The sequence below is a fragment of the Takifugu flavidus genome, chromosome 10 (genome assembly GCF_003711565.1).
Source record: "Takifugu flavidus isolate HTHZ2018 chromosome 10, ASM371156v2, whole genome shotgun sequence".
Lineage (NCBI taxonomy): Eukaryota > Metazoa > Chordata > Actinopteri > Tetraodontiformes > Tetraodontidae > Takifugu > Takifugu flavidus.
Window position 1 is genome coordinate 5,946,432 of NC_079529.1, and position 26,030 is coordinate 5,972,461.

Below are 26,030 nucleotides of genomic sequence, written 5' to 3' on the forward strand. Positions count from 1 at the left end.
TTGTTTTTCTCTCTCTCCTCTGTTTTTGAACAGATTCTGGCAAATATTATCATTTTCCTGTGTGGCAACATGGCAGGAGCGTACCACAAGCACCTCATGGAGCTGGCGCTAAAACAGACCTACCAGGACACCTGCAACTGCATCAAATCTCCCATCAAGCTGGAATTTGAGAAGAGACAGCAGGTAAAGCGTTGTCCAAAGCTAACAGGCGCGTGTGTCAGCCATGAGCAAAATGCGAGGGTGTAAAATAACGGTGATCCACTGTCTGGAGTGGGTTTTTGATGAACGAGCAGCGTAGATAAGTGCGCCTGTGGCGATTACGATTGCTGCATTAAATTATGACATAAGATTGTGGCACAGTTGGAGAGTTCCAAGGTATTCGATTCAAAGCAAAACAGCTGATGCCGAGCCAAAAATACAACGTGACACGCTAAAATGTGTGACTCATGAAATCCATTTGACTCCGTCAGTTCCCAACTGGGCTAGCTTTGGCAAGAAACTGCCTCCACAGAGGAACGGTGTCAGCAGTTATGTTCCGCAAGAGGAGGGAATTGTTGATGACCCCACTTAGAGTCCCTGAGGGCCGCTGCACGTGCCTAGTTAAAAGCTCTTTAGCGTCCCGTGACATGAAAATATGGAAAAAGGTATGACGAATCAATCATCCTGTCCGCTTCAGTCACTTTGTGGATGTTTTCGTGCTGGCCTTGCATTTAATGCAGCTGGTTTTTCACGCTGGTTCCAGCCCGCTCACCTAATTGTCTCAATGTTTTCCACCTGTTTCTGATTGACTCCGCCCCTTCTGCCTCACATATAAACCCATCCGGCCTTGTTTAAGACCAGCCAGACTGTGCAGTAGCTTATTGATTGGGATTCCTTGCATGGTTTGACCAGTGTTTACCAACTGAGACTGGATCTACATTTGAGGGTCCCTTCATTGAGTTGATGAATCAAAGCTCTTATGGTGCAGTGATTCCCGACCCCATCCGCTACAAGATGGATATTCCTTTCCATTAAAAGGACTTGACCCAGCTCCTGAGAAAAAGAGAAACTTTACCTCCTCTTGTAATGTCACAGTTGCTCTGAAGACATAATTGGATTGAAACGTTCTGGGATCACACGGATTAAAGGTTTGAAGTTTGTTCAAAAGGTTTCCAGCTCGATTGAGGAGCCCTAACTTTTAAATGGCAACAACAGACAACATCCAGATGAAAGCACTCCTGGCAAATTGCTGACGCATCAGCGTGCACAATTAGCTCTTTTTATAAGTAATGTCTGTTTCTTTCCATTACGTCCGATGGAGCTTTCCACTGCAGCGGATTTTATTATTCCGAAGTTTTATCTGTTACGTAACAGCCGGCCGGTGTGGGCATACGTGCGTCTTCAGTCAGGGGTATACAATAAAAGAATATAGTATGTATATAAAGTTAGTTAGAGGTAGACTGCAAAAAGCTACAGTTTTGGATGTACTTTCAGGGCTGCTGCCATTCATGTGGAGTGGAGGGTTAAATTATTTTTGCGGTCAGCCAGTCCCCCCACATCTCTTTGCAAGCTGTGCGTAATGTTTGGAAGTGATTTGTATAATTAATAGAGGTGAAATTAATGCTGTTTAGGACTAGCAGCACGACGTTTGAGAAACAAGTGTTGATTAAAGATTAACTAGATGCTGATTGAAGCTTGCCGCCGCAGCACTAATCTGCGACCATCAGTGGCTCCCCCCCACTGCAGCTGCTGCACTAGTAGCTCGTGGCTATCTGCTCACTCAGATGAATCTTCTGAATCCAGCTGTTGTTGTGGAGGCAGGAGCCGGTTCTCCCTGCGGTGAATCCACCTTGTGTTGCCGCATTTACTATAAGAGATGCCCAAAATGCCTCCAGGTGGAGCCTTTTCACAGATGCCCCTGGGTGCTGGTGCTGCTGGTGCTGCTGGTGTGGTGGCCTGCAACAGATGGTAGTAACTGTGCAGAGACAAACGTCTCCCAGGCACTCATAATCTATTCTGTTTGCTGCACGCTTTTATCCAAAGCACCCTGCGGTGTTTTGAGTGCATCCATTTTCAATATGAGTGGTCCGACTGGGACTATGAAATTTCATCATAAATCCTGTCTCATGCCTGTGTTTGTAAGCAGTCCAGTGAGCACTCTGAGCCTCGGCAACAGTGTTGGGAGATGATCAGTGGTACCGCAGAATACTTGTTGGAGGTGACTTTGGCTTGAATGAGTGTTGCTGCTGTTTGTTTTTTTTCTCCGCACCCCGGGAGAAGTTTTATTTCCTAATTATAGGGCATGTTGGCACCAAATGATCCCTGGTAAATGGGGAGTCCTGTGGAGCCCTGGTGGGAAAAAAATAAACTGCACAATAAATCGGGCCTTCAAGTTCCTGGAAATCCTGGAAGGTATCTCAAATACAGCCCATGTAGCACCCTAATTAACCCGCAGATATCGTTTCATGAATTTACTGAATGATCAAATTATGACAATAGCTGTACGTCATTTCCTTTTCAAGGTTTATGCTAATGACTTTCAGCACATCTGCAATGAGGGATATTTGTTTCTTTAGCATTTTCTGAATGAACCTCTTCTCCTGGTTTTTACTTTTGTGCTCAGGAGCGCCTTCTGCTGTCTTTGCTACCGGCTCATATTGCCCGCGTAATGAAGGCGGAAATCATCCAGAGACTCAAAGGTCCAAACTTTGGCCAGATGGAGAACACAAACAATTTCCACAACCTCTACGTTCAAAGACACACCAATGTCAGGCAGGTTTGATTTCTGCCTATTTTGCTTCTGGCCAATGAGGCCTTCCCTTATTTACATTCTGCACACATTACATGAAAATACCCAAGGTTTTACGTGTCCTATATGGTCGTGTATTTCTGATTTCAGTATACTCTATGCTGATATTGTGGGGTTCACACGGCTGGCCAGTGACTGTTCCCCCGGAGAACTCGTACACATGCTGAATGAGCTGTTTGGCAAGTTTGATCAAATTGCAAAGGTGACTACGTTGTGTGTTTATGGCTTTTTAATGAACACTAATGTGCAAATAAATAGGTCCTGACATTGACATTTGACCTCTTTTTGTGCAGGAAAACGAATGTATGCGAATTAAAATTCTGGGTGACTGTTATTACTGCGTGTCTGGGCTCCCGGAGTCTCTGCCGAATCATGCTAATAACTGTGTGAAGATGGGCCTGGACATGTGCGAGGCCATCAAGTGAGAACATTTTTCCTTCTGTTTGTCTACTTTTGATTCACAACATTTATGAGTGAGATAGGAACGACACTCAACATTAGACTTAAGCAACGAAAGCAACCACAAACAGCCAATTAATTAAACGACAAATTGATGTACACGTGTTCCTAAATTGTTTACTTCTCTATATACGCGTACAAATACAACATAATTGGAACACACATTCCACATTTGCTACTTGTTTTCCATGACAGAAAAGTGAGGGATGCCACTGGGGTTGACATCAACATGCGTGTGGGCGTGCATTCGGGAAATGTTCTGTGCGGGGTGATCGGACTCCAGAAATGGCAGTATGATGTTTGGTCACATGACGTCACACTGGCCAATCATATGGAAGCGGGGGGTGTGCCAGGGTGAGTGACTGGAATGCTGAAACCAGAATCACGATGAAAACGGAGATCAAAAGGCAACAATGTATGACGTCTTTCTTCACAGGAGAGTTCACATCACCTCGGTGACCCTGGAGCACCTGAATGGTGCGTATAAGGTGGAAGATGGTGACGGACAAGAAAGAGACCCCTACCTGAAGGAGCACGGTGTCATCACCTATCTGGTCGTCAATCCAAAGGTACCACAGTATGCTAATGAAGACTTTAAAACAGAGAAAGTTTACTGGTTAAAAAAACTGTGGTTCAAAATGACATCACCAGCACGAGGTGGCAGCTTCCATATCACTTTGTACAAAGGAAGTTTTGACAGCGCAGTAAACAGAACCCTTCTCATGTCTGTCCAGGTGGAACGTCGGAGCCCGCAGCATCATTACCGCGCCAGACATACTCTGGATGGAGCAAAGATGAGAGCATCTGTCAGAATGACCCGCTATCTGGAGTCCTGGGGGGCAGCCAAGCCCTTTGCCAACCTGCACCACAGAGACAGCATGACTAATGAGAATGGGAAGATCAACACCGCTGTGTGTCATTTTTTTTTTTCTGCCCATATGCTGTGATATTACTAATCCGATAGCAGCTGAAGCTTGTAACCTCTCTCACCTTTTTTCCTTCCTTTGGATCCTTCTAGGATGTGCCAATGGGACAGTTTCACTTCCAGAGGAGATCAGAAAGGCAAGCTGTTCGTTTTAGAGCTCACCAGGCATCCTTGAACAGCGCAGAGACAGATCACAACATGCTAAACGATAGAAGAGCTCCACAGGCTACCGTTTGAAATTAAAAGACAGTTCTGCTCTCTTATTGAAGGACAAAGTCTCAGAAGAAACGGTTTGAAGAAGAACTGAACGAGAGGATGATCAGGACGTTCGACGGGATAAATTCTCAAAAGTGAGGCTCGTTAACAAAAACAATAAGAGATTTGATACCACAAACGCAATTAATTGGATCATATAACTTGTTCTAATATCTCCTGTTTTAGGCAATGGCTGAAATCAGAGGACATCCAGAGAATATCATTATTCTTTCATAACAAATCCTTGGAGAAGGAGGTAAAGTGGAGTTGATTGAATAGAAATGTCAGAAGGATCTTTGAATGAGAGAACATTGTTACTGCTTCTTGTTTTACCTAAACAATTACAGTCTGACTTAATCTGTGTGGGTGAGGAACGTTTTGAGAGCTTGAAACGAAACTATCTTGTTATTCTTCCAGTACAGAGCAACAACCTTGCCAGCCTTCAAATACTACGTTACCTGCGCCTATTTGATCTTCTTCTGCATTTTCATCGTGCAGATTCTTGTCCTTCCTAAGTACGTGGGATTTGTCTTTCACTCCTGGTTCAGAGGAACAATGCATGCATCCATTTTTAAGACATTCGCCATGGCCTGCTCCTATCGCATAATTCAAAACACCGTGAGTTTAAGTTCTCCAAAAGGCACAATGGTGACATTTAATATTTTCCAGGACGAGTGTCTTGGGAATATCCTTCGGAGTGGCTTTTCTCATTCTATCTATGATCCTCCTCATATGCTTCGTTGGACACTTCCTGGTGAGTAAATCAATATAGTTCAACGAGTGGGTTTCTCCCTTAAAACATTTCTTATCCCATTCAACCAGAACAATGTGCGGTGGAGACATCTCTGTCTGACGTGTGTTTGCACAATTCAAGCTCGCTTCATGCGGGGACCAGCGTAAGCATTTAACTGGTAAAGCGACAATTTGGCTGGAACCTGAGAACTTAAAAACTGAGGAGATTTTGTCCAAGTGATGGGTAAAAGTAAGGGGCTGTGAAATGCATTATGTCAATGAATGTCCCCATAAAGACAGAAGTACAAATGTGTGTGTCGGTGGGGGGTGGTCTTAAATTATTAAAGCAGCCTCATAAATCATAATGCTGCAAGCATATACTGTATAACCCACTATTTCCAATCTTTTTTGCATCTGAAAGTGTACTTTTGGTTCTCAAGTGTTCTATGTCACTCAAGGATTGAGAGTTAAACTTAAACCCCCCAAAGTCCTCTTATTTGACAGGATTCCGTCTTACTCGTATTCACATATTTGTATGGAGACCTTCATTGGGATGCATGCTCTCCTCTGTGCAGCATCTTTGCATTTCAAGAGCACATCCGCCGCCCTGAATGAAAAAAATATGTTAATCTAAATCATATCCTGGCTTTTAAAACATTTTTTTTAGATAGGACAACTGACAAATTCTTCCCAGTATCAAAACAGGGTCATTGTTGGAGATGCATTAATTGTGGATGCTTTTTAAAAAAAGCCAAGCATTGCTAATAAAAGAGTTGTTTGCTTCACTTTTCTTCTTTAAGAATGAAAATTTCATTGACATTCTGTTTTTAAAATCAAACTCTTTAAATCCCGCTAACTTTGCCATTAGGACCATCCCGCCGGTGCACAATACAGTTTGCCATCCTCACTCACGACTCATTTTAATCTACATCCCAGAGCTATTGCATTGTCACATCCACTTAGCCTCGGCGATGCTCAGATGCTGCTCTGAAATAATGGAGTAAATGACTTTGGCTTTTACCATCATTGTCTCTCAGTCATGCTCATTGAGCCGGCGGGAGCGCTGCAAAGAGGGAAAGGCAATCGACTGTAACCAGCACAAAGAAGATACCAGTTTTGCATCACTGAAAATGAAGTACCGGTGTATGAACATCAATATCGTATTGCCACTGTGCCATTTCCTGCCAGGTAGTCCTCTCAGGACACATAATTAGCAAAGTGGCAGATGAAAGATGGCTGCCTCGGCTTTTATCGTAATATCCAAATAATTGCAGTTTAAATTGTTTTTTGGATTTTCTCCTGGTCTTTTTTAACCCTTTCCATAGACTTTCCTTTTAACTCTTCGTCCATAATGTAATATCCTGTTTTTAGCTGGTGCTTGTGCCTCTTCTTTGTAGCGTTTCTTCGGCAACCTTTACAGTACTATCTCAGCCTCTGAGTCACTGTGTGCACTCGGAGCCATGCACAACATTTATGCGCTGCTGTGCTCTTCTGTGTTTGTGTCCCTGTAGCACTGCAGTAAAAGCACCTCCACGTCTTGGATGTGGCTGCTGAGGTCATCAGTCATTATTGCCAACAAGCCCTGGCCCCGTATCACTCTCACCATGACAACTACAGCTCTAATACTCATAATGGCCGTCTTTAACATGGTAAGCTTCCCTGTGCTGGTTCTGCTGGGAGGGAAAGACATCACTGAAACATGAACTATAATATTAGATGTCTTTGCCTTTTTAATTGGAAGGTAATGGAATGTAATATGTTGTCACAATGAGTGACTGGGGTGACTTCTTCTGGTTTATATAGCTTGGCAAAAGTGACATCAGTTTTTGATAATCAGATTACATAATTTCGGTGCATTGGGGACATTTTCAGACTCATCTTATTGTGTTGCGGCCTAAAACGGTTAAAATATTCCCTCATCAATCTGCGTCCAAGACCCCGGAAGGACAGAGTGAGTGTAGAATGGTTGTAAATGTCTTTATTAGGTACTTAGTTAAAGCACCTTTACCGGTAATTACAGCCTTCATTCTCTTGGATTTGATGCCACAAGCGGATTCTTGGTCACATCTCAAGACTCTTTTCTCCAGTGTGCTCTGAGAAGTCTTGGTTGTTTCAAAACATCTTCTATTTCAGAATGATGGAGGAGTGCTCTTTGGAGCCATCAGTGCAGAAGAAATGCTCCTGTAGCTCTCCCCACATCTGAACTTTAGAATTCTATCTTTATGCTCTGGAGAACATTATCTGATATGTCATCTTAAACCATGTTTACCCCATTAAATGTCCCAAAGGTAGACTCAAGTCATCTCAACATCTCAATGATCACAAGAAATGGTGGGCAATGTGTCATGAGAAACATTTTGAGCACATATCTGCACATATTACACATTGTATAACTGGGAGACAGAATATCATTCCGAGGACCTGCAGAAAACCCATCACAGAACAATCCTCACAGGAATTGATTGCATGACTTTAATACTCTGCGACGAAAGTGCTGAATGGAGTCCTATAATCATCCTGTAGGATGGGTTTTATGCTGTGCACTGGCGAGAAAAGGCTGCTTAAATGCCCACTGCGGCCTGATGGCTCACGATTTTACTGATTTTGCAATTGCCTCGATTCCCAGTCGTTGGGACGCAGGTTGGGAGACATCATTGGGTCAGAGTCATAAGATGTGTGAAAGCAACTGGGGTTTTTTTGGTTTTTTTGTAGATCTGCCAGATGAGGATACAAATGTACAAGGAAAATAATCCATTATTAATCACTCGGATGATAATGTATACACGCTGTCCGTATTTAATAACTTTGTCATAAAACCAAACGTCTACCCAGACAAATGCGCGTCCTCACTCACAGCTCCTCCAGTGAGCCTCCCCCACCTCTGTCCTCAGGCTCCATGTTAAGAATTGAGCCATCTTTCACGGTGACACACGGTGAAATTGATTTCCACCTCACTGAGACGAAAAGGAGCGACACAACAGCACTGAAATGAAAAGAGCAATATGACAAAAGAAATGATGTGCTCATGTCAAAAATGACATCTGAAGCCATGCCTTCTTTGTTGGGGGAGAAAAAAATCTAATCAGGGTTTTGTTTGGCATGTTATCCTGAAGCTGCCTTGCATGAGGGCTGTGGGAGCGGAGCGTGACTCCTTTATTTGTGCCGATAAACTACCTACAAATGTTAGTGTTTTCCAGCTCCATAACAGTTTAACCTGTTAATCCCACACAGGCTTTCACATCAGAGTCGCAAAGGAAGAGGAAATGAGACTGTTTGTCAGCGACTAAAACCATTTATTTTCTGTGAAAAGAGAATGCATTTATTTGCTTCTTTCAGTTAGTAGACGTGTCTGTTTGGTCCCGTTGAAATGAATGAAAAGGTCCAGTTAAAGGTTAAACTGCAGCCTGAGGCCTGTGAGAAGGGTGCATGATAAAAGCTGGTGTCAGGACCCTGGTTTACACCTTCACACAAATCGATTCCAGAGATTATAATCTTATTTTGAACCTGGCACGGCTCTCTCGCTCTGGGCATATTAACCAAATTAGCTTGCCCATTCTCCCTAAAGCACAGGATTGAATTTTTGCCATTGTTGGCCTCTAAAGAGAGTGTTGTTGTACTTCTAAGAAGAAAGAGAAAAAAAACACCAACAGACAGCTTTATGGTCGCTTGAACAAGGTAAAATGCAGCGAGAGATTGATGATGATTTGCGTCCAAACTGTGTGGTTAAGAGGTTGCTTTAAGAGTCCCTCACAAACGTGATAAACCCTTAATTAATATTGACTTTGTTCTTATTTCCTAGTTCTTTTTGGAAGACAATTTGTTGCATCCCATGCTTGCGCACAATTCTTCAAACGAAACACAATTTTACCCAAACGGACAGCTAATTTCCTCCACAGGAAAAAACAACTTCTACCTTCCTGTAAGTGAACATGACCACAAAGTTAACTATAATTTTCCAAACACCAACCAGTCTCCTCAACATTTGAGTGAATCGCATTTGTCTCTGTTTCTGTCTAGTATTTAATTTACAGTTGTATACTGGGCCTCATCTCCTGCTCGGTGTTCCTGAGAATAAACTACGAGCTGAAGATGGTGATCATGCTGACAGCTGTTGTGGTTTATAATATCATCATTTTACACACGCACTCCTTCCTGCTGGATGAATATCGGAGGCTTCTGTACAAGGCCGAGAGATTGGACAGGTGGGTGCACGGCGATCGATATCCATAACGTCCAAGAGAGCGCTAAAGAGGCACTGAGAGTGCCCGAGAGTGTGTTGAAGGAAGTGCTGACTGTAATTTGTCATTAATTAAATGGCCCTCTGAGAGAAGCAGGGGAAATTTATAGAGCGATAAGTACAGAGAGAAGGAAGCATGGCAAATGAAACAAAGAAGCTGTTTCAAGGACTGTTTTCAGGTCAGCCAGGTTCAAGAATAGGGGCATCCACTTCATGGGCGGGAATCATTAGAGCTGGCTATTTTTAATGACAGCACCAAATTCATACTTGCTTTCTCCCACTTTGCGCTCAGAGACCCTGAAAGCCACAGAGTGCAGCTCTACAAAGGTATACCAATGCATTCATGACAGCATTGAGTAAAAAATGGACCTCAAAAAGGCCTCAGGAACTGAAGGTGTATGCTGGATGATGCTTTTATATTAAACCAATAGAGCGGAAAGCTATTTAAAAATGTACAGCCAATAATTAGTAGTACATGTCATTTTCAGTCCCTTGAATATGTTGAAAACTCTTCAGTAAGCCAGTACGAGGTCGTGCACACACCCTCACCCAAACATGTTTTGTCTGAGCATCTTTTTCTGCTTCCTCCACTTTCTGCGTTGCCAACAGCATCGAGGCAGATATGCAGGACTGCAGGGAAAGACATATCTCATCATGCATGCACCCAAAAGTGCACTCTGTGTCCTTGTTGATGGCACATGAGCAATCATATTAGCCATGCCAAAGAATGTGGAAAGAATATGAAAAAAACAGAATAAATCTAATGCTTGAGACTAACAAAGTAACAAAATTTACATATATAAGAAACAAATGCAATAAATATAATATAAACTACTACTACTAATAATAATGATAATAATAATCATGATGGTAATCTGCGTAGCACAGTAATAAGGTGAAGGCAGAATTTGGGAGGCTGTTTTTATGCCTGGTCTGCTCAGCCCTGACCCAGAAAAGAGGAAGAATCCATTAATATGCAAAATGTGCAACATTCACATATTCGTCTTATCACACATTCACAACCTCAATAGCGGCAAACTCCTCTGATCCCAATGATTTTTAAAGCATAAAAAAAGCCATTATCTTTTATTTTAAGGCAGTCAGGGGCCACACACGTGCTGTGTTTTAGTGGTCAAAAATCTGCAGAGGATTTATTGTCTGGAATCTTTTGCAGATCGGGAACGCCAAGTGTTTATATATATATATATATATATATATATATATATATATATATATATATATATATATATATATATATATATATATATATCTTTGATGCTGAATGTTTCTCCTGGATACGGTCCGGCAGACAAGCTCAGTCACAAGTAACAAGCTCTCATCAAAGCGGAGCAGAAGTGACAGTTTTAAATGTGCGACAGCTTGGAACCAAACACTCTGCTAACTGATCACAGACAGCTGTAATCTGAGGGTCTCATTAAATGTCCTTCTACCCTCTTAAAAAAAAAAGAGGACATGCTCATGTTCAGGCTTATCATTCTCTATCTTTTCTTGTTTCCCTGTTTCTTGGGCACTCAAGACCAGGACTTTTCAAAGATCTGAAGACGATGGGCTCCATCTCTCTATTTATCTTCTTCATCACACTGCTTGTGCTTGCCAGACAGGTAGGTCCAAATATAATCATACGATGACGTCTTTGTCTGCCGGCTGCTTTGCTCTGCTGGAAGATTTAGATCGTGTATGTGCTCATTTCAGTGTTGTTGATTTGTTTTTGAATCGGAGTTGTTTATTCCCTCCAATATTTTTGAGTCAGAGTTTCTAAATCACCCTTTGTTTTTCTTGACACCATTATCAAAATTAAGACCATGTTTTCTTTGCATCTCCCACATATGCACGCAGTTGAGTTTGTTTCACAGCCCGGCCAGGCTAGAAGTAATTCATCTGCATTATGCATCTGCATATTTCTTCTGCACTGTTGAATAAAAAAAAAAAAAAAAAAAAAAACATAGAAAGAAGCTCCTGATACTGCTGTTGACATTTTATCTATCTATCTATATATATATATATCTATATATATACATTTTATCTATCTATATCTATATATATCTATATAGATATATATCTATATATAGATATATATGATATATATCTATATATAGATATATATATATATATATCTATATATATATATATATATATATATATATATATATATATATATATATATACACAAGGTTATTACCAGCAAGCTCCAGGCAAAGAAGCTGCTTGGCACCATCTTTTAGAGAGAAGGATTCCAACTGGTCCAGTCTCTTTGTAGCTCAGCAACTCTCCCAGGAAAGACTTTGCTAGTGTAGAAGTTCAGGGATGAGGGAGATGAAGCTGCGGAGAACGGCAGCATGTGCCTGCTGCCGCGTGAGACATGTGGGCCGCTGCGTTACAAAGAAGCCGTCCATGCTTTGAAAGTAGCAATCATTTTGCATATAATTGAAAAAAGAAAGTGTTGCAACTCCTGTGAATACATCAGCGCTCTCCTCTGCCAGTCAGTTAAACTGGTCTTCATTGTGAGCCCTGTGCGTCTCTTTCCTTTTTTACATCACAGCTTATCATTAAATGGGATGCGGCTGATCCCCTGGGCTCCAGTGTCTGCTGGAATAACAGCATGGCTGCTTGTTTCCCCCTGCAGGGACTCGAATGTGTCCACTAAAAGCACACTACGCAGGTGTGAGCAAAGATGTCACCCCAAAAGAAAAGGATACTGAACCTATAAATACACCAGCTCAGCTGGATATTAGTCTTCGCAGCTGGATATTGTTTGTAGCAATGTGAATTAAAAAAAATATAGATTCTTTTTCTGGGGGCCCTGGTTGCAATTGTGCACCTGTCAGTAGAGTTTTCAACAAAAAGTCCTCTGATGTCAACATGTTCTCACTCCTGTCAGACTAAAGCTTAGCCTGGAGTCGGCTTGTGCATCACCCAGCTGACAGAGTTGTCTGTCACATTCATAATAAATGCGCAGACTAAGTGATAATTTGGGGGTCATTGTTGGGGTCACAGCCTCAAATATTCATTCTCCAGCATCAAAATGCTGATTAAACGACAGGACCTGTCTATTCCATGGTGTTTACATGTTGAGTTCTAACCATGAACCAATGACTTTGTGTGAATGGACTTTTAATGGAGCGGATGTTAACTGTAGGACCAGGACAGTGTTATTTAAACTGCATTATTGTATATTTCTGATCACTTTCATTTGATTGATTAGAGACTATGCATGTTTTTATCACATTGTGCACTGGCTTGGGTTTATTCTCTTGTGTACAAACAGGAGATTCACGAAGTTTAGAAATCCTTGTTTAAACACCTTCCGTGGAACCAGTTTGTCGCTTTAGCATCTTCAAGTTTCCCAAATAAACCTCATGAGGCTAGACGAGGATAGCGTTGGAGAGTAACGACGTAGCAGAAGCATTTGCTGTGATCATGATCATGACCAGAAACAGACCGTGGAAGCTCCCTGACCTCACGAGTCATGTTTTCATTCACACCCTGCTGAGCTGGGAAAGGGTTGCTTTAGAGACCAAAATGGGGGGGCAGATGGATGGAGCGTGACGTGCAGATGATACGCTGCTGAGAATCATTTGTCCTGCCATCAGTGCAGCAATGCAAGAACCCAAGAAGCTGCACGTTTGGGTGGCAGATGCCAAAGCAAGGCTGAAATTATAGATGTACAAACTATACATGTTTGCATGTAACCATAGTCGCATCAATAACCGCACGACCCCATGAAGCCGGCATCAGATAGTCTTCCGTTTCCGCGGATTCAATGTTTGTGTCTCTCTGTGACTTGATGGAAGCAAACTATACAGCTGCACCTTCAGACTCTTCACCTCTGTGTCCTCTTGTAACAGAATGAATATTACTGTAGGTTAGACTTCCTGTGGAAGAACAAGTTTAAGAAGGAGTGCGAGGAGATCGAAACGATGGAGAACCTCAACAGGGTTTTGCTGGAGAACGTCCTGCCTGCACACGTGGCGGAGCATTTCTTGGCGCGCAACTGGAAAAACGAGGTAGGAGCTCGTGATTGTCCCTCTGCAACCTCGACATCACTGTAAGACTCCTGTGGGTTGGGTTTGATGGATGTGGGTTTTATGTGCAGCGGTCCACCCTGGCATGATAAACTGGGGATACACTTCGCAATTACTGACCCACAAACCAGAAAAATAGTCCTGATTTGATACTGATTATTTTATTGGTTTGTTTTGATCCCGTGTATACATTCTGTCAGTGTTTATATTTGGACAAACTGTTGAATTTAAGCATTAATGAAAACCAATTTGCAGTCATTAATAAAAGTTCATGTTAAAACCCATCTTGCAGATGGGACTTTTAGAGTAAATATTAGACAAAACCTGAAAAAAATGACTTACTAGCGAGAGCACGTTCTTCACACCGTCTGACCTGTGTAATGAATAGAAAACTCGCTCTTGGAACTAATGTGGGAAGGTTGCTCCTGCTGCAAAAGTAAGCAGACTGGTGAGTCAGCAGTTGACTTTATTCCCACACTTGACTGAGATCCAGTGGTAAAGGATTGGTTTTATGCACTTTAGAGGGGGTTTAATGAGGGTAGGGGTCGAAATGACTGCCAATTTTATTTCGGCTCTCCACGTGTGCTTGCCTAAGTCTGTGCAGTCCTGTCGATGCTTTTTATTTATGCTGACAACGTTTTTGTAGTGCTAATATAAGCAGAGAATGCTGAGTCATGCTCAACTTACACCACTCTCTGTATCTGCATGTTTTTCCCCCTCCACATCTGCATTATTTCTCTTTGCCTTGTCTGGCAGGATCTGTATCACCAGTCCTACGACCTGGTGTGCGTCATGTTTGCCTCCATCCCAGATTTTAAAGAGTTCTACACCGAATCTGACGTCAACAAAGAAGGATTGGAGTGCCTCAGGCTCCTCAACGAAATCATTGCTGACTTTGATGAGGTAAAAAAGAAAAAACCTTCTCACTTAGAGCTGTCTGGATAACTGGATGAAGAGCTTTGTCTTGACTCCTGAGCTGGGTGGTTGTGTTTGTGTGCAGTTGCTGTCCAAGCCGAAATTCAGTGGCGTGGAAAAGATTAAGACAATTGGCAGCACTTATATGGCTGCCACTGGGCTTAATGCATCACCCGGACCTGAGTACGCATCACAGGTGAGCCAACTGCGCCCACTTTACAATCGAAAATGTCATCTAGATTTTTTGAGAGTTTTTTTTAGAGTTACATCAGCTGTATAGCCTCAGGAAGGCTGTGGTCTGGGAAGCCCCTTAATGTCTTGTTTCCTGCTGTTTTCCAGGAGCATGACAGGCAGTACATGCACATTGGGACCATGGTGGAGTTCGCTTTTGCTTTAGTGGGGAAGCTGGATGTTATCAACAAGCACTCCTTCAACGATTTCAGGCTCCGAGTGGGTGAGTTGTTCACTGAGCTAACGGGCGAAGAAATCTCCATGCTTTCCCCCGATCATTGTTTTTTCAGCTAAATGTTGGATATTCAGGGTTTTTAAAAGATGGTAGTTACCAATTCCACCCTGCCACACAGTTCTAAGAATCATGGCAGCATACTGCAGAGAGAGAGAGGGGGGTGGGGGGGGGGGGGGGGGCTGAGGAGAAAAAGCAGGCCGCTGCGTGTGGCCAGCATTCAATACTTTCCACCTGTCTGTGAAGATCGCAGCATGAGATGCTCCATTAACTCAGCAGTGTGCATTTGTGCGGTTGCACATCCCTGCTGCTATCAGGCTGCTCTCAAACGCTATATCAGACCAATACAAGTCCTCACCCACTGTGAGTGGACAAAACTCGTGGCAGGCCCGTCAGTATGGCTGCACAATTGTGAAGAGCCGGCATTGCAGCTATGTAGAAAATGACTCCCAAAGTAATAAGAGACCTGGTGTCATCGTGGAGAGATGAGACGCTTCAGAGGACTCCGGAGCTGTTAGGGATTAAGTGTTCAGCTGCAGTTAGTTTCCACTCCACTCCTCCCTCTCACCGAGGCCTTTGTTTATTCAGGGAGCAGCAGTCGCCCGAGGCTGTTGGACCCGCGTTCTGGCTTTGATCAATAATTGATCAGCATTGTTTTAAAAAGGTCTTTGATCAACCACGACAAACACAAACAAGTGCGCTCGCGCTTCCGTCATGCCAGAGCACATTTTTAGACCTCTGAGTCACTTACAGACCTTGAAATGTTTCACACATGTAGCATTTACTCTGCTTTGAGGAGCAGTTAGAATTTTAAATAAAACACACCCTGTGATTTGATATATTTGCTGACATTTTGTTGCCATTTTCAGGTATTAATCACGGTCCAGTGATTGCCGGAGTCATCGGAGCCCAAAAACCACAATATGATATCTGGGGGAACACGGTGAATGTAGCCAGTCGGATGGAAAGCACCGGAGTCCTGGGAAAAATACAGGTAATCCGACCTGGCGGGTCAAATTACATCGGTGTGAATTTAGATGCACCGATGCGTCGAATGTTTAATGCGTAAACACTGCTTTTGGACACCTTCCTTTCAACGTGGCGCCGTTCAAAGATTATTTGCATCAGCTCGTCTGCACTGCCTCCTGGGCAAGGTTGAAAAGTCAACGCGCCTCCGTCACTCGGAATCCCGCGGGTCGAGGCAGCACATGCCTTCAATTCAGTATCTTCCAATTTTATGTTTGCACCCCCGACTGAGTGGATGATAAAATGTAATGGTTTTTCCACCCGTCTGGAGATCCGTGGGAATCGCGCAGTCTTCAGAGGGCCTTCTCACACTTCACTGCCTGCATACGTCTGACAGAACAATCTGCTTTCTATTGCATCCCGAGATTGCCTGTTAATATTTAAAGAGTTGCTGTTATTCCAGACTGGCACGGAGATATTTGTCGCCCTCTGTGTGTTTTACTGATGTCTCATTTACGGTTGGCTATACAGTAAGCGCAGTGTCAGTTTCCTTGCAACATTTATCAAGATTATCGCCTGGTGACCCAGCGAGCTGAAATACCACGCAGACATCTGCATGTTGGTTAGCTTCAGGAAGTTCATATTTCACTATTCCTGTCAGCAGTAATTTACTGAGGCTGTCTTCATGTGGTTCTCCTGCTAGGTGACAGAGGAGACCAGCCGCATCCTTCAGACTCTGGGCTACATGTGCTCTTGCAGAGGCATCATCAATGTCAAGGGAAAAGGCGAGCTCAAGACCTACTTTGTGCACACAGAGATGACCCGCTCTCTGTCTCAAGGGAATGTAATGCCGTAACGTCCTGGATCTGCACGACCGGCACAGCGACGGACACTTGGTTTTCAGATTCGAATGTCTCTCTTGCTGCAGAAAATGCGGTGGTGGACCGATTTTTTTCATTCCACCACCAACTCTGCGACTGTAGTTTCCATCATCATTTAGGTACGTTTAAGTGTAGCATGTACAGCGAGTAGGCAATAAACCCAGAGATATTTTGCAGTTTTGAATGTTGGGAAGAGTTCATTCAGGTAAAAAGGGGAACGGTCTCATTTCTGTACTCTGCGAAAACCTGATTGAAAACAAAACAGTTGATTGATACAGGTTAATACAACCATCTTTTTTTTTTTTTTTGCAAAACAATGGCCCAACGTTCAAACAGAACAAAGTTGATACAAAACTGTCATTTCAATGAAGATGTAACAACAATGCATACAGCCACCTAAGAAAAATGATGCACTTAATGGAAACGTTCCTTTAAATACAATAACACAGGGTACATAACAAAAATAAAGCAGCGAAAGCTAAAGAGACACGTGTGTGTATATATGTCCATAGAAGGAGATGAATATATGAATATATTGTGATATTCATGCAGGATCTCAGTTTCCTCCACTATCTTTTCACTTTTATCATCGTGTCTGTCTGGCTAGAAATAACTAGAAATAACAGATTCATCACTACCTGCCGAAAACAGAATTCCCGGTTCTGGTTCTTCAAAGTCGGATTTGAGTCAAACTGCTGGTTAACAGTTGACAGATGATCTTAGTGGAGGAGATTTGAGATACCCAAGTCTGATCTGTGTACAGGGTAGCTCTAGAGTATGTCCGGTGCAGTGGTTTTGTAACAAAAGAAAATGCTACCAAAAAGTGTTTTTGATGTTATTGTTTTTTGTAAAAACTTCATTAAAGTTTCTATGTATTTCAACTCCAACGTTGCTGTTCTTTACATCTGCAAGTCTGTACTGATTTTCACCTGTTTAAACTGCCAGACTAGATTTAAATTCCCTGGCAGAATTACGCTAATATTCCATCCAAGTGGCTTTCCAGGCTTTATATGACTTTCCAGAATGTGTTTCAAAAGATTCTTTGGCACATTTTCCAGGTTAATAATAGCAAAACACCGAGCAGGCATATTTATTTGACATCACAGAGGAGAGCCACACCCCGCAGGATCCAGTGTTCTGGATAAACTGATGTCTTCAGGTCTACAGGTGCGATGTAGTTTAGATCGGTCCGAACTGGCTTCTTGTATATCGGGCAAGAGTACAAGCGAGGATCCTTTGCACCTGCCGCACAAAACCCACCAAAGAGTGAATTAATTGGTACATTAAAAAAAGAGCCACAGCTGCAAACAACACTCTCTTAATCTCCACTGTAATTAAACATTTTTGTAGGTATAATTAATCCATGTCCTGAGCTAAGAATCCACTTGAGTTTTCCAAAACATCTGTTTTCTGAGTCAGTCTGGGGCTGCGGCGCTGCGCTGTTTCCTGGATTACATGAAGGTTTATTTGTTACCCTGGTGTGAACAATATTAAGAAGTACTTATGGGAGTGTTATTCAAGTGCCGCCATCAGCGTTAGAGGGGGGGAAAAAAACACACAAATAGCCTCACAGCGAGGATACGATGAGATAAGGTCGACGGTTCTGAAAACGCTCGCGATCACATGGGTTTCCTGTGGCGTTTGCAATCATGTTTACGGGGTTAAGATGAAGATTGTCGATGCCGTCAAGACTTATATTTCACTTTTGATGCAATTCTCATTTCCACTTAACTGCAACACCATTTCCAGACGGTCCCATGACACGCAATACAGATACACAATTGCATCCTTGAATGACTTCCTTCCTCCCAAGCTTTTAAAGTGATGCTCTCAAACCCAGTAGACATTTCTCTTGTCAGGAAAACTGGGATAAGATAAGCTGTAAACAAACCACGCTGTGTGTATGATGTGGGTGATTAATTCATTTCTCTAGCAGCCTGTCTCGTAAGCCTCCATTGGGGCTCCTCGTTCTGCCAACCTGCTTGAATATTATAAGAACTTCTAGAATAAACACTGTTCAACACACTGCTGATAAGCGGCACTTCTGCATCTTGACTTGTAATGTTCAATTTCTGAGGCCAAACAAGATGATAAAATACAGTCAGGACTCCAGTTGCATCCCCCCACCCCCAACCCCCGCCACCCTTCCTCCATCCAATCAAAGGATGGGAAATCTCACCATTGTTCACGGCATACATCCTGACCACAGGCATCATCTCAAAGAGGACTTTGGGCTTGGATTCGATGAGCTTGCAGCCGCGGCGGTCCCAGCCGGCTCCTTCGAGGTAGAGGCCGTACACGTAAACTCCCTCTGCAGGGGGCTGGGTGATGTCATCCTTCATCCACTTTGTCACCTCATTGAACAGAACCATGCGGTCCAGAGCCCAGCCCTTGTGGGCCCGGGTGATCTCCTACAAGTGCAGGGACAAATCCCGGTAGTAACCCAGGCAGTGTGACAGCACTGATTATATTTCACATCTCTCCCTGAGAAAAATCTATTGTTGTAACAGAGGTCCAATAAAAAAACACTGAAGGACAAACAAGCTACACTGATAGTGGGGAAACAAAGAAAATAAACCCACCATACCTCAAAAAAACATGAGCAGAGGGCTCAGTAAATAAATAAAATGAGAGCACAACGCCTCCTCATTCAAATACTGATGACAAATGACAGTGATGGACACATGATGTGATGCCACAAATGTCATACTGAGAAAATATAAGCTTTGATCACCATATTACACATTACATCATCTCTGTAAAAGTTTCATTACTTTAAATAACAAAATAACTCAAATAGGTAATAATGTAGTACCTACATTTAATTTCCAATTTCTATTTCCTTAATTGCTGGAATTTATTTTATAATGTATTATAAATTATTTTAATAAATACAATGAGACCGTAAAGAAGAGACCCAGCTTTAGACGTGGGTTAAGTGAGGTTAAGCCTTCAGTTCAACCCCCACATTAATATAAATTGCAATTCATCACAAAAGGACTGTGTGTGTTTTTGCTGGTGTGGCTGTGGCTCTCTGCCCTGTGTTCTGCTCCCCAGCAGTGGCTCAGGAGAGCAGTGTACCTGTCTCATGGCTGTCAGGAAGCCCTGTGGGTTGAAAAAGCCTGTCATCCAGAAGCAGTTGGGACGCCCTTCAAAGATCCAAGCCCGGAACTGCCGGTCTCGATCAAGTAGTTCTGTGAACCAGAAGCCCAAGGTGCTGGAGACCCACGACCCCTACAAAAGCACCGACAACAATGCAACTTAGAATGATCTTTTCAAGGTCTAACTTCTCTGTTCGTGAAAAAAAAACTTAAACTACCAACTACCAGAGACAAATAAACTCATCTGGTTTAGTCTTGGTCAACACTCTCAACCAACCTTCTTCCAGCGTGCGGGGATTCGGGCGTCGTACATGCAGTCCAGCGCGTCCCGTAGATTCTCGCTCATCACGATGGTTCCGTCGATGGCTAGTTTGAGATCTGTCAAGGTGGTTCTGACCAGAGCGATAACCCTCTGCATTCGATCGATCTCCTGCCGCAGGAAGATGTTCATGGGCTGCAAAGAGCCCATCTTCAGGAGGCGCTCCTTCACCTGAATATATGAATGTTTTTTTAGTTAAAGAACTTTTAATTTAAAGAATTTGGGGTTTTGCACATGTAGGCAGAAAGACAGATTAAAAGTGGAAAGTGTCAGGGGCAGAGTTGAGGGTTGCACCTTGCAACCTAAAACATCATCCTCACTTCACTTTCAGTGACAAAGGAGAGAAAAGCAAAAACACGTCAGGTGCTGGATTGAACTGCATTCAGGTGCCAGTCTAATTTAGTCTACTCTCTCATACGCACACACACTTTCTGCTCTATCACCTGACCGCTGAAGGAACATCACACCTCACCTCTGTTCACACCAGTGAGCCAAATGTGAGTTGGGTCTGGTTATTTGGATGTGTGAACAAACCAGAACCCAACTTCCCTTGTTATTATTTGACGGCAATCAGATTGCAGTTGGATCTCTTCCAATGGCTTCAGTCACAGGAGCGTCAGTGATTTTAGGGTTACCTCGTATGGAGCGTAATCCTCAGGCAGCTTCTCCAGCATGTCATTAGCCAGCCTGTACACCAGAGCCTCCCTGGTTTCTCCGCCACCCGACGAGCTGTCTTTGGGCTGGATGCTGAGGATGGTGTCCAGCACATCCTTAGCCAGCTTACTCTGGTAGGTGATGTCCGCATTTGGGTGGAGACCGAACACCTCTGGAGTGTCGTAAGCTGGCAGTCCCTGGCATCGAAATAAAACAGTGAATCTGCAGTTATTGGAGTAGAGGGAACGTTGACTTTCCCTAGTTTTGTAAAATGGATTTCCAGCGCAGTGCATCATGAACACTTTGTTGGCACAGAGTCAAACCCTTTCCAAAGCTGTGGAATTAAATTTTTATCTGATGGCCTTTTCTCCTCATTCTGAAACCGACAGTTTTACAACAGCGGTTTATGTCACCGTGAGACAACTCTAGGATGTGTCTGCTGGTGTAAAGACGCGGCACTTCACTGCTAACAAACCCACAAGAGGCTCGGGTCCCACTACTGGGCTGCCAACCCTGTGGAAAGGGTTGGCTGTGACACATATGTGCCGTAATTACTTCGGATAGGCATTAAAACACCACTCCTTTCTGCACTAATTGGTGATGTGAATTCTTGCCACCACAGAGGCGAGAATATAAATAGAACCTTTGTTGAATTCCTCTCTGCCCTCTCTCCTCAATATCTAGACACTTTATCTGGACTGAAAACAAGAAGCAATAATAAATAACTGTGTTTATCTGTGGGTAAACACAAAGCCACTGCCGTCTGAAAAGTACAGATGATTGTGTCTATTTGCTGCGGACAGCACACGAGTTGATTTTCTTTATCTGGGCCGATAAGTTAGCTTGTGTTGTCTGCTTTAAAGCTCAGCATCCTGCAAAATAAAACGTCCTGCAGACACTCTTTCAGAGCTGTCTGTAAATGCAGACACATTGAATCATGGCGGCGCTGCCCAACTATATACTGCATTATAGGTAGTTATATAGAAAGCAGATGTGACTTGGCTCAAACGCCTGTGACAAAGGTGCTGTTAGAAGCCAGTGAAAGGGACGTTGTTTTGCAGCTAGGCTCCAGATTGTTGCACAATGGGTGGGAGACAGATGTGTTGCGTGCAGCTTAAAAAAAACACAGATTTATAAGCACGGCACTCACCTGAATGTATGTCACATAGTGGTCAATGCTAGTGCATTTTGGGATGTTGTAGCCCTTGTAGAAGTTGAAGTCCGATCCAAACATTTCCTCACTGAACCACACCTTAGCAAAGGTGTTGAGGAGCCTCTTATCGTAATCATCCGTTACTCGGCCGCCGTACTGAATCTCACCAATCATGTATCGCACTGTGGTCCATGAAACTCCCTGAAAAAGTATGAAATGCTTGTAATGTATGCACGCACTAAGCTGTTTGCTTACCGTGTCTATTCATTCAATTTCCAAGTTGAATTTAATTTTAATTTTAATTTAATTTCCAAGTGCTTTAGCTTTGGCTTGAGATGACTGGTATTAGCGGTATGAGCATTTCTACCTTTTTAATGTCCATGTCATAGAGATGGTTCTGCACAAACTGGATGGTGGCATTAAAGTCAGCCTGATTGAACTCATATGGAATGTTCCATCCCAAAGGCCCGTACTTTCTCCTCTCCTGCACCGTGCTGTGGAGAAAAGCCACCCCATACAGCATAGGCTTCCACTGCATCATGTTGCTGACTTCCAGAAGGTCCTGGTTTATACCTGTCAGCAGTACATCCATAAAGGTATTAGCATCTTTCAGCGGGTGAAATTATAATACACCCCAAGGCATAGACATTTGTTTCAGAAATCTACATAAATGTTTGGAAAATACATTGTAAAACCTTTGCAGTGTGCCATTTCTTATAATAAAAATGCAATTTTTAACTAGAGATATCAATCAAAATTAAAGCAGTGGAGACATTCTGTGACTATAAAACACCCTCCCGATGAGTCACATATGAACCAGGCAGGGTAGCTGATTTACACATACTATATATGCTCTCTGCCAGCAGACAGGAAAGTGCAAACCTCAGCACACAAGCTTAACAACAACAGTTATTTATTCAGATTCTAATGAGCTGCCTTTAACTAATGCCATGCATGTCTTGGTTATTGATCGTGTGATTTGAAAGAAAGCTTTAGCTCTCGGCGCGTGTGTGAGGGAGTGTGTGCGTGTGAATAATATACTGTAGGTCTCCATGCAGAATCGACTCTTAACAAATTCAGACGGATGACAATGTGTATAATTCTGCAGCTATACGATTATCTAAGGAAGCTGTCACTGTGGAGCGTAGCACTGATTCAGTACTATCCTTATTGCTACTATAGATTGAGCACTTTTTTCTCTTTTTTCATAAAATGACAGTAAGGATACAGCAATATAATATCCACTATTACTGTATTCAATTTAAGCTGAGCCAAAGCCGACTTACCTCCGTAAGTTCTCTTGAGCCCTGCCTTCAGGCCCTGTGGGGGCTCATTGGTGAACTTGATTGACATCTGCAGAAGTGTGATTGGGAAATGTCGGTGCACCTCTGTGGTTATCCAGAGTCGGAAGCTGCTGTGCACACATTCTGTCTCTGTCACTATATTCATTAGCTCATCCATGAAGTCCAGACCCAGGTGACAATTCTGGAGTAAGGACCAGCCGCCCTGATCCAAAAAAAACAACAGTAACACATCATCAATAATGTGTTTTAGTTCAACTATCAAGTGATGACATCATGTATAAAAGAGAGAAAAATAAAGAAGTATACGCTCTATAGAAAAAATGTTGTTTCTGGTTTGCTGCTCCATAAAATGATGCCAAAGGAGGATTAACCTCACACCCTTGACTCACATTAGCCATGGTCTGCTGCAGAAGCTTTCGGGCATGGACCTCTTGTCCCTGCCCCATGGAGACATAGCGTGTTTCAACCTTCAGTCTCTTTCCCAGCGCGATAATTGAATCAGTTGGGTCTGAACCCATTGACAGGAAGCAAATGAGAGGAGTTCGTGGATCTGATTCCTTCCAGGTCTCCTCCAGGTCAAGAATCACCCCCTCTGCATACCTCGTCCCCATCGAATCCATCACATATTTCCGAGCCTGAAGAAAAGGAAATGACATTTCTTTTCTACCTTATGAAGCACGCAAAGAAAAATAACCTTATTATTGATTTGAGCATGTGTAATGAATGTTCCTGAGCGCTTCGTTCCCTGTTAGCCTGGTGATTTGAGTCAAAAGGTAAATCTGCTGTCAGAGGTCAGAACAAGACAATTGTTCTTAGTGTAACAAAACAAATTCCTCTCTCCCCATTTGCAGTAGACCAAAATTCAGTCTGAAATGAAAGTCGAACAGCCCTTTGTACAAATTCAGAGAAGGACAGCTGGCAAGAGATTTCATTTAATGTAATCTACTGTTTTTCTAAAAGGAGATAAAACTCCAGGTGAAGAGAATCAGCATACACCTCACAACCCTGACTCCTCAAAGCTCTATCAGCTTTGTATTTCTTCAGGTTTGAGTCATTCATCGTGTGCAACCACAAGCTATTTGAAAGCTGTCAGGGTGTCCCCACATCTCAACCACACAAAGCTACGACAGTCGGAACCTGAGCGATGGTCCTGTCAGGACACCAGCTACGGATGAGGAGCAGGCGTCTGAAGCAGTCCAGGGTCTTGTCATAGTTGTTTGGGAGCACCTCCTCCTCCGGGGCGTCCTTATCGAACCATGCTTTCCACTGTTTCTCATGGTGGCTTATCTGAAAGAAACAAAAAACAAACCATTCTGATATCACTAAATTATTAGGTATTTTTTCATACTATTTTATTTTATTTCTATTTTAAAAGAGTTAATTTTGGAAACAAAGGGCACAATGACCCATAAAGGTCTTCTCAAAGCCTGCTGTTGATTCACATTATTGGATTCCTTTTCAACTGAATGATGTTTGTCTTTGTCTAATAGCAGCTCCAATTAAAAATGTTAAAGCTCTTCAGTAGAAGAGAAAATGTCCCACACTTAGAACCAATGCGTATGTTTGAGGCAGTCTGGGAATTAAAGTCCCTTTGTTCCTTTATTTGAGGCCAAACTAAAACCTCTGCCAGTGTATTCCATCTTGGACTGATTTCATTAAAACAAAAACTATTAATTAATCCGCCAATATTAATCAGACACACAATCAAAACTTAATGACACCCAAGTACAGGTTTTGCTGTGCTCAGCTGAAGGAAATTGACTTGACTCTCAATGGAAGCCGCAAAGCTATCAGTCATCCACAGGGGCGTCTGCAATCATCTGCGTGTGATTGCAATGAAGTATGACATGATGGGACTGATATTGACATGCTTACTAGAGCAAAGCAGCGTGAAAATATTTAATAAGCACCTGGGGATGACTGCAGTTGGTGTGCGAAATAGACAACGTACGACCGCTGCTATGTGCAGGAATAATGGACTAAATTGTCTCCTAGCCAAAGAAGAATTACTATACATGTGGCAGGGTCACGTAAATTTATCATGTTTGTGTAATAGCGTGTGTGTCTGTGTGTGTGTGTGTGTGTTTGGGGGGGAGTGTGTGTGTGTGTGTGTGTGTGTGTGTGTGTGTGTGTGTGTGTGTGTGTGTGTGTGTGTGTAAGAGTGAAAGAGAGAGAGAGAGTAGATATGTAATACCTTATCTAATACATCAGAAAACTGCCAGAGTTTGCTGAGTTCTACAAGATTGAGCCAGGTCATGTCAAGAATCCATTTAGCTGGCTTCTGTGGGCAAGCTTTTAGGTCCAGAGATGCACCTCCTAAAAAAGAGATGCCCACACAACACACATAGTGTAACATGTCACTTTTGTAAAGAGTCTCAAGAGCTTTTTAAATCTCTATTCCCTCTAACTTTTACTCTGGTTGCTGTAGCAGCTTCACACATTTTTAATGTTCCTACATGTGTCTGGACCCATGAAAAAAGTCCAAATGGACAGCCTCTTTACTTTAGATGAGTGAGACAGCGCGGTCCTTGAACATAAAACACTCTAGATTTTATTCTTACCTTTGATGAGAGTGAGGAACTCTTCGTGTTTGACTTTATTGTTTTGCATGTCAATCTTCAGCGTCAGCAGCAGGGTGAAGAGGAACTTGTGCTCCTCAAACAGGCCCCGAGATGCATACTTGAAAACCTCAAAGGTCATATATTCTATGATGTTGGCTATGCGTTTGCTGGTGACTGGGTTTTTAGCAGACCTGGTGAAGGAGAAATTCGTTAAAAATACCTATAGACTATGATTAAAGTAGCTCATTTTTTACACTCCTGATGCTTTAGCTAC

The 26,030-nt window shown here is 42.8% G+C and overlaps 2 protein-coding genes across 2 annotated transcripts in view; one reads left to right on the forward strand and one right to left on the reverse strand.

Moving 5' to 3' along the window:
- adcy2a (adenylate cyclase 2a) overlaps positions 1 to 17,551 on the forward strand; it is a 34,330-nt gene extending 16,779 nt beyond the window's left edge. Inside the window, exons 4-25 of the mRNA XM_057045143.1 lie at positions 34 to 183; positions 2,603 to 2,751; positions 2,879 to 2,990; positions 3,082 to 3,209; positions 3,443 to 3,601; positions 3,684 to 3,816; positions 3,982 to 4,158; positions 4,266 to 4,309; positions 4,442 to 4,522; positions 4,614 to 4,683; positions 4,845 to 4,942; positions 5,097 to 5,181; positions 6,671 to 6,808; positions 8,959 to 9,078; positions 9,177 to 9,361; positions 10,934 to 11,018; positions 13,263 to 13,421; positions 14,196 to 14,342; positions 14,440 to 14,550; positions 14,694 to 14,808; positions 15,687 to 15,811; positions 16,487 to 17,551. Of these exons, the coding sequence (XP_056901123.1) occupies positions 34 to 183; positions 2,603 to 2,751; positions 2,879 to 2,990; positions 3,082 to 3,209; positions 3,443 to 3,601; positions 3,684 to 3,816; positions 3,982 to 4,158; positions 4,266 to 4,309; positions 4,442 to 4,522; positions 4,614 to 4,683; positions 4,845 to 4,942; positions 5,097 to 5,181; positions 6,671 to 6,808; positions 8,959 to 9,078; positions 9,177 to 9,361; positions 10,934 to 11,018; positions 13,263 to 13,421; positions 14,196 to 14,342; positions 14,440 to 14,550; positions 14,694 to 14,808; positions 15,687 to 15,811; positions 16,487 to 16,639 (2,724 nt within the window). The 3' untranslated portion in view covers positions 16,640 to 17,551. The remainder of the gene's footprint in view (positions 1 to 33; positions 184 to 2,602; positions 2,752 to 2,878; positions 2,991 to 3,081; positions 3,210 to 3,442; positions 3,602 to 3,683; positions 3,817 to 3,981; positions 4,159 to 4,265; positions 4,310 to 4,441; positions 4,523 to 4,613; positions 4,684 to 4,844; positions 4,943 to 5,096; positions 5,182 to 6,670; positions 6,809 to 8,958; positions 9,079 to 9,176; positions 9,362 to 10,933; positions 11,019 to 13,262; positions 13,422 to 14,195; positions 14,343 to 14,439; positions 14,551 to 14,693; positions 14,809 to 15,686; positions 15,812 to 16,486) is intronic.
- Positions 17,552 to 17,738: 187 nt separating this feature from the next.
- Positions 17,739 to 26,030, reverse strand: part of dnah5 (dynein, axonemal, heavy chain 5) — a 44,997-nt gene continuing 36,705 nt past the window's right edge. Inside the window, 12 exon segments of the mRNA XM_057045142.1 lie at positions 17,739 to 17,906; positions 18,844 to 19,075; positions 19,746 to 19,898; positions 20,043 to 20,255; positions 20,720 to 20,935; positions 21,889 to 22,092; positions 22,259 to 22,464; positions 23,178 to 23,397; positions 23,585 to 23,830; positions 24,333 to 24,482; positions 25,390 to 25,511; positions 25,757 to 25,947. Of these exon segments, the coding sequence (XP_056901122.1) occupies positions 17,755 to 17,906; positions 18,844 to 19,075; positions 19,746 to 19,898; positions 20,043 to 20,255; positions 20,720 to 20,935; positions 21,889 to 22,092; positions 22,259 to 22,464; positions 23,178 to 23,397; positions 23,585 to 23,830; positions 24,333 to 24,482; positions 25,390 to 25,511; positions 25,757 to 25,947 (2,305 nt within the window). The 3' untranslated portion in view covers positions 17,739 to 17,754.